Here is an 8,235-nt window from a genome sequence, read left to right on the forward strand (position 1 = left end):
CGGCCGAGGGGAGGGGCCGAAGCACCAGCCGAGCCAATCAGTAGCCTCGCGGAGGACCACGTGAGCCGTCGCCAGCCGACGGGACGCCGCGTATCTGGGCGGGGCCATGGCCGCCCGCGGCGGGCAGCGGGAGCCGCCGGACCCGGTGCGGCAGAACCAGCTCCTGTGCGAGCGGGTGCGGAAGGAGCGGCAGTGCCAGAGGCTGCGCACCCAGTACAGCGTGAACCCGCTCCACCGTGGTAAGGCGGTCCCACGGTCACGGAGAGCCGGCGCGAAGTCCCGCGCCACCGGGCTGGGGGCAGGCTCCGGGGGCTAGGCTCCGGGGCCGGCCGGTGTGAGGCTGCGGTGGGTCCCGCGGCACTCGGCTGACCGTCAGGGACAAGCGCCCGCACTCGAGAGAGGGGTAGATCTAGAAGGAGCTACCGGTGGGCTTTTCGTTTGCCCAGGGATCCAGCCTGCACGCCCACAGAGCAAACGGCGGCAGGGCCAGCTCACCCACTCGGGTGGTGCCTTGGTAAAGGTGCAGAAGCGAGGCAGCTATTCAGGAACTAGAACTCCCAGGTCCTGAGCAAACAAACCCCTCAGAGCTAAGAAGGGTCCTTGGCAGCACAACGCTACACTGTGTTCCTTCAGCCCACCAATTCATGGTCATAGCGTATCATCATCTGTGCTGGCACAGATGGGTGGTGTGAATTGATTCACTCAGGTCTAGCTTTTACAATAAACCAAAAACAAACCAAAGGAAAATAATTTCCTGGAATTTGGCACTCTACAAGCCACCACTTGGGTGGGGTAGATCTTTGCTGTGGTGAACGCAGGCAGCACCCAGCGAAGGGCCTTTAGCATGTCTAACTCCCTTCCCTTTCTGGGAAGTTGCTGTTAGTCTGCACTCAGCTCATTTTGTTCTGTTCACGTGCAGTTCTTCCTTTACAACAGGGGTCCTCAAACTACGGCCCATGGGCCAGATACGGCCCCCCAGGGTCCTCAATTCGGCCCCCAGTATTTACAGAAACACACACACACACCCCGCCAGGGGTTGCGGGGGGAGGGGGAACCAAGCAGCTGCAGATGACTTGGTGCCACTTAATCTGCGTGCCAGCCCCCTGTTTAAAAAGTTTGAGGACCCCTGGTTTACAACTTAAGTGAAGCAACTGGGCCCAGACTGGGGAATAATTAGAAAGAACATTCACCAAAATAGATATCCTACACTTGGCTATGATGCTAAATTCACATTAAAGTAATTCACCTGCATCGTTTCTTTCCAGTTCACACTATCACCAAGAAGCCTATGTCTTGGCATGATAATATAGAAGAGCCAGCAGATGGTAAGAAATCTCTGAACAGCTTATGATAAGCTTAAGATAAGAAAATGACTAATAAGTAAGATTTTAAAAATCAAATTACTCTAAAAGATGACATAGGTGGAAATAGTCCTCTGACAATATAAGAAAGTTAAACTCATTCATGATTTTTTGATAAACATAAGGCGGGGGGGGTTGACCTTTAGGCCCTTTCCCATTACTTTTCATTATCAGTACAAGCTTGCATTCATGCAGTTATGCTTTTATTTTTGTTTTTAGTTATCATACTATAAAATTCTGCTTGAGAACATAAACCTCTTTCGGGGGAAACCAAAAAAACAAAATAAAATCTAGAAATATGTTTTATATGTACACGTTGCCTGCCATTGCTGAGTCTACCTAACCACCATATATGGTAAATTGCTGAAATGGCTGCTGAGTCTTGCTTTAGAGCACTAATATCAGGAACCCTTACAGCAACTGCTCCCTTATTTCTAACATGCCAGTTTTGTCTAGAAACCATAATGGCTGGTTAGGGTTGGCCTACTCTAGTCAAGGATGGGGGGTGGGGTGGAGAAAACCAGAACAGGGTAAGGCAGCAGGTCTCCTGCAACTGAGAAAGATGAGAGCTAACATGGAGCACTGGTTGATACTAGATGTGATGTAAGATGCTGCAATACAGTAGACAGGGATGACAGAATTAACAGGACAGGACAGCCAGGCAAATCTTGAGACTTCCTCAGGATGAAAATTTGAGTACAAATGTCAACCTGCGTTCTCTTGTAAGATCGTTAACAGAAGCACAGAGGTTGCCTCCAGCCTTGGCTTTCTCACTATTGCTTGGACAGTGTGAAGACGTCCCATTCTAACACATATCCACAGGTGACTGGGTTTTAAACGTACTTTCTTTTACTTGTATTTGTGTCTCTTAAACCAACAGCTGCGTTTCTCAGTCTTATTCACCATGCAGCGCTGGAGCCAACAAAGAAATATTCAGAGCCACAAACTGAAAGCCAAGAAATTGGTTGGAACACACAACCTTTGGTGAGTAGGGTGCTTAAGGACCCAGCTCTTTGCATGGTTTAGACAGATTCAACCCATCACACTGAAAGATGTTCATGCAAGAAATAATTTGTGGCAAACATGGAAAACAGGAATGACTAGGGATTAGGAGAGCTGTTCATGGACAACAAGATTTTACAATTTACACCTAAAATGACTTCACATAACATAGGGTTGTGAACACAGAAACAGTAGACTTCTGAGAAACTTTTATGCAAAATACCTGCCATGACAGTTGACTCCAAGCCTACTGCCAAATGCTGCACACATAATCACGGCTGCTTATTAAAGCATTCAAGCCATGAGAAATGGCATAGTGAGCAATGTGAAGTGACATACTAAGCACTGTGAAAAGAAATGTAATGCTGTACAGTATCTTTCAAACAAACTGCAAGCAGAACCATAAAATCAATAATCAGTTAAGTATACCCGAGGCAGAATACACCAGTGAGGATTCATTTGAGGAAATGTGAATAAATAAGAGGAAAAGAAATCTTATTAAGAAGCTGAGACATCAATCGTATCTGACAAAGCAATAGCTGTGACAATGACTTTGTAGATTAGTGTTTTGAGAAAGGCAAATGAGGACCTCATTAATTTTGGTGTGTTACAAAGAAAAATGAGGCAAGAAAATAAGATGGTCTTCTGCAACTTTTCACATTACACTTCAGGTAAACTAGTTACTCAGGACAAGGCTAGAGACAGACATCCCAGCAGGGCTTTACACTGTTAGATACTGCTGTAGGATTAGACTATTTGTGTGTAGCGAAGTGAGTTACTTTTAGAGAGTCAGTACTCGTGATGCTGTTTCGTATGTTAAAGTTGGTTTTTTCCACCAAGTTCTACCATAACAAAGCAGTGAACAGTGTATTCTCAGATAAGTGGTACCCTATTCATTTGTGACTCAGGCATTTCTCAGCAGCAAGAACACCACACATCGCTCTTCTCAGAAGGGACTACTAATAGTAATTCTAGTAAAAGCACATGACTATTCATCATTTTTCTTTCCCAGATTCACGTGGACCGTACTGATTGCAGGCTCTACTTCCCACGCCGAAGAACTGACATCACTAAATAAATGGCTGCTACAGGGCACAGCGAGGAGCAGTCAGAACTGCAGTAGTAGTGGCAAAACCACACAACTTAGATAGAAGCAGTTAATGGTATCTCCTGTTAGGCCCTGCTTGTTATTAGGTAGACTTCTGGCAAGAGAAGATATTGAGAAAAGGGAAGAGAGAACCTCAATCTGTCCAGATTTTCAGCCTGACAATAGTTACAGAAATAAACCTGTTTATAAGATTGCTGCATTTGTCTCACTGCTGTTTCAAAACACATCTATATAAATAGTCTAAAAATCACTTTAACATCTTGACAGGCTCCAGACTTCTTATTCAGACATTGGCAATGTAACCCAGAACTCAAGTTCACCAAGTACCTGTCAACAGTAGCTGTGGAAAAAGCTGTCAGAATGAAGGGAACACAGAGTAGGCTCCAGCCACCGTTCATAAAACAGCTAAACATGAATTAGACATAATTCTGTGCAAACCATTTAATGTGTTCACACATCAAAGGTTTAAGTAGAAAACAATCCTTCAAGAAAACTGTAAGAAGAAATTAGTGATAAGGCACTAGTTTCCACTTGCCACTTGGAAGCATCCAGCCAGCTCCACAGTGAGCTGCTTGATGACAGCAGAAACACATATCGCAACACACAGAAACACAGGAACCCCACTGGGGAGCACAGTGCTCTTAGCGCGCTCGGCTCTTCATCTTCTGTCTTGCTCTCTTTCCAGGTCTCTTCTGCAAAAAAAGACAGATTATGATCTTTATTTTCATGTCCTCAATCTCTGTTCTAGCTCTACAGCTTGAGCAGGATACCCAGGAGAGGATATTTGTCAGTATCTCTGGACAGGGAGGTTTTGGGACACAGGTAGCAACAAATATTACTTGCTAACTTCCCCACTCATTTCCCTGCTGAGATACTGAACCACTGTCTTCAATTCCGTCCTCAACTGAATAAATGTTCAGCTCCCATCTCTTCCAGATGCTGGAAGCACACATCATATACTCAGCTCTCCCTCACAGACCAGGGCTGGCTTCCTAGCCAACCAGGATTGTTTGCATGCAATTTTACTTACATTGAGGGCTTTTTTTCCTCCTTTTCCTGCTTTTCCTGGGCCTTTGTTGTGAGCCACTTTTGACCGGAAGCTAGATACATCATTAAAACTCTCCTTTGTGTTCCACTTTGAGCCCTTCTTCTTCCCACCAAAACCAAACTTCTGATTCTTGTATCGTCTTTTGGCATTTGGTCTGAAAAACAACCAAACAGCATCATTGCCTATACTCCTTTTCTCACTAAGCTCTCAAGAAGGCATATGTATTTGCTGATGGACTCCCATCAGCCATCATAAACCTTTCTCTTCTTCTTGAAGAGGCAGAAATTAGCACATTTCAGTCTCCACTCCCTTTTGGCCATGGTTTTTCTCGTCTCTAGGGACAGAAAGCTACCTTGGACTTATTTTACATTAATCGGAACAGGTTGCTTGATCTACAAAATTATTCCCTAAAAGACTGAATCAGAGATTCTGCGTTGAAATATCTTTTCTAGTCTCACCCCTTCTTCATCCGTTGACTTGCGCCGCCTTTTTTATTCCCCTGAGATGATGTCTGCTCTTCATCTAGAAAATCCAGCTTGTCAGAGAGACCTGCAAGAACAAAGACATCATAGTTACCACCACAGAAAATACAAATTTTCAGTCTAAGCAAGAAATAGCAAGAAGTCACCCTCACTGAAGAACAGCTACTTGGGAGGATTTTCACTACCACTGCACAGCAGCAGCCTTTCAAGCTCAGTGCCCAGCATTACAGATTGACACCACACATCACGCTGCCTTACATTGCTCACACATGACTATTCCCATTACACATTTGCTCCCTTAGACAAGTTAACTTTACCTTTCTGGTATTTCTTGACTGCATTCAACATATTTTTTTTCTCCTTTTGTCTCCTCTGCAGAATCTCAGTTTGCACCTGAGATTAGAAGCAGAATGTTAGTGTTGTTCCTTGCACTGTTCTCTTTTTTTATTTATTTTTTTTAAGGTATCCCATCTTTTGCTGTCTTCCTTAAAACCAGCTAGATTGAAGACTAGAGAGATTCCATGTATTTTAGCTATGTAGTTCCTCCTCACCTTCTTGCCATATTTTCTCATTGCACGGAGCTGTTTTGCTTTCTCAGACCTTTCCATTGCTTCCTGTTTACTCTTAAGCTTCTGTCGAATCTTATTAGGGGATAGAAAAAACAATGTATCAGTAACACAAAAGAAAAGATGAGAATGTTATGATTGCTGTGTAGTCCTGTAATCAGTAATTATATGTGAACTATCAATGCGTCTAAAAAAACCAATCAATCAGATAATGCCTTATAAGGCATAATGTTTTTTCAGCTCAAGGCTTTAACAGTATTACAGAAACGCCTCAACTGATCTGTAGCCAAAATCTGGTTGTAAAGACAAAACTCACACAGGGACAAGACAAAGCCTTATAATGAGCTCTGATGGAACCACTAAACCCAGAGTATCTTGTCAGTCTAATCAGGTGTGTGTAGAAGACTTGATAGTTTCTTTCTTGTCACCATTAAAACTAAGGCACTGAAGAAGAGTCAACAAACCTTCCGTGCCATAGAACACATCTTTTTCATTCCTTCCTTGCTCACAAACATTTCTATAAGGATGCCACATTACAAGGGATTACAAAGATTTCAACATAGATCTTCTGGATGCAGTCTGTGACTCCAATAGGAGATAAAACCTGTTCTTCAAACAGTTCCCAGCAAAAGAAGGTAACAGTAATGTGCGGAATTAACTTAAGCCTCAGCACAAGCTAATTATTAATTTTCACCTTCTCTAGGAAGATTCTATCAGCCAACAAAAGTGACCAAATCATACATGAACCTCCAAATTAGACTCCAGCTCATGTTTGTTTAACTTACACAATATAGTCTTTTTCTTCCAAAACTAGAACAAAAAATAGGGTTCCGTTTTGAACAAACACCACAATCAAGACGCAAGTCCATTAAATTCTTGTGTCCTACACAAATCTGACTTACTACCGGCAACAGATTAATTCAGTAACACACAGTTTAAAATCACAGAGAACCAAAACACACTGACTATAAACAAAGGGTGAAACTTAAACAGGGAAAAAGGATCATGTTAATGCTACAGCTGACTGCAAGTCTTACGACAAAGAGCATGAACACAGCCAACCTTACAACCACTGTTACACATATGGAGAAGTCATCTCCATTTTTAATATTAAATAAATTCAGGACAGAATATAAATTGGCCTTTTCTACTTTATGTTCCAACCTGAAATCCCCACATTGCAATGAAATACCTACACAGGAAGAAATTTCCTGTCACTAACAAAATTTCAAAACACAAACATTGTCACAGGCATTTGTCAGAGAGATGAAGGTATATATTTGCACATCACACCTTCAAGTTAATCCCTAACACAAGCTAAAACCAACACATAACACAGGAAAGAAAGCCATTATTCACTGCACATACCTTCTGCATCTGTTGGTCTGATTTGGCCATCTCTGCAAAGTAATCATCCGGCCTTCTAGTAGGAATTTGGAGCTTATGCAGCCGCGGTAGGGCTTCCAGGACCGCTGCCTGAGCCTGCCGGTAACTAGGGAGACAGCGCAGCACCAGCTCTGTCACTGGGTACCGGGCATCTCACAGTGCTGACAGAAACTCTGCTCACATAAGAGTAGCTGATACTGGAATCTACACTGATCTAGAATTATATCAACATTCTATGCCCTACAGCATTCAGTGCTATTAAAAATAATTTAGGGCCAGTACAATATTAACCCTTTTATCTTGCACACATACATTTATCTAGTTTCCAGTTAATTTTATATGTTGGATTATAAAAGGCAAAGCAAAACATGAGAACTGTAATAATGCCAAAACAAATCCACAAAGAAAAATACATATCCTGTGTTAAATCCATAGCGCCACAACCAAGGAACTTTTAAAATAAACTTTTCAGCAAAGGATGGAAGTCTGCTGCGAGGAAGGAAATTACTTCCAGTCACAAGACAAGTTAAATATACCGAAATTAATTTGTAGCTACTCTGGAAAACATTCAGAGCCATCAAATATAAAATACATGGCCCCAAAGTGCCACAGTGACAGCCAGCGCGGCAGTCTGCAGCACACCTGTGGAACACAACTGACATGCAGCAGCATGCCGACACCCTACAAGAAGTCCTCCTTTTTGACACTTACAAGCTCATCTCTCTCTGGAAATCATTCTCAGGGTCAACAGCTTCTTTGTTAGAAGCACTCTGTGAGGTGGGGTCCACAACCTGGCCCAAAGTGACGTCCAGCCTCTCCACCCACTCCAGCTGCTGCCTGAATTCGGACAGGCACTGCTTCAGGCCGTTCTGTGAAGGAAGCACAGCTCTGCACAGCACCGCACAGACACCACCACCCCCACCACACACAATGCTGCAATCGCTGCATGAACCTCTGCTCTAGTGTGTAAAGAAACTAGCTTTTAGCGTAGGTCGGCTGTGTCCTTGGGGCCAGCTATTGTTTAGGCTTTGTAACTCTTGTATGTAGCTACTAATCGCCCAAGGAAGCATTATTTTAGTCAAGGAATAAGTTAAGAGGGAGTCTGCAGCAGAAAAACCAGGCCAAGCTGGTTCTGTGGTTCGTGAAGGTGTCAAGCTGGGGATATGTGCAGGAACTTAGGGGGAGTCGTGAGACAAACAACGGGATGAAGCGGAGCGAAGAGGCAGTACCGACCACCAGACCGACCACCAGACCGTCAAGACGACCACCTAAGGGGCGTAAC

General features: G+C 43.6%; 1 protein-coding gene across 1 annotated transcript; it reads left to right on the forward strand.

Moving 5' to 3' along the window:
- Positions 1 to 66: 66 nt before the first annotated feature.
- CFAP144 (cilia and flagella associated protein 144) lies at positions 67 to 3,662 on the forward strand. Its single transcript, XM_055724757.1, has 4 exons — positions 67 to 239; positions 1,266 to 1,325; positions 2,242 to 2,345; positions 3,376 to 3,662. The coding sequence occupies exons 1-4, from the start codon at positions 107 to 109 to the stop codon at positions 3,439 to 3,441; spliced, it is 363 nt and encodes a 120-aa protein (XP_055580732.1). The 5' UTR covers positions 67 to 106; the 3' UTR covers positions 3,442 to 3,662.
- Positions 3,663 to 8,235: the final 4,573 nt, after the last annotated feature.

Source organism: Falco cherrug, chromosome 12, assembly GCF_023634085.1.
Source record: "Falco cherrug isolate bFalChe1 chromosome 12, bFalChe1.pri, whole genome shotgun sequence".
NCBI classification, from domain to species: domain Eukaryota; kingdom Metazoa; phylum Chordata; class Aves; order Falconiformes; family Falconidae; genus Falco; species Falco cherrug.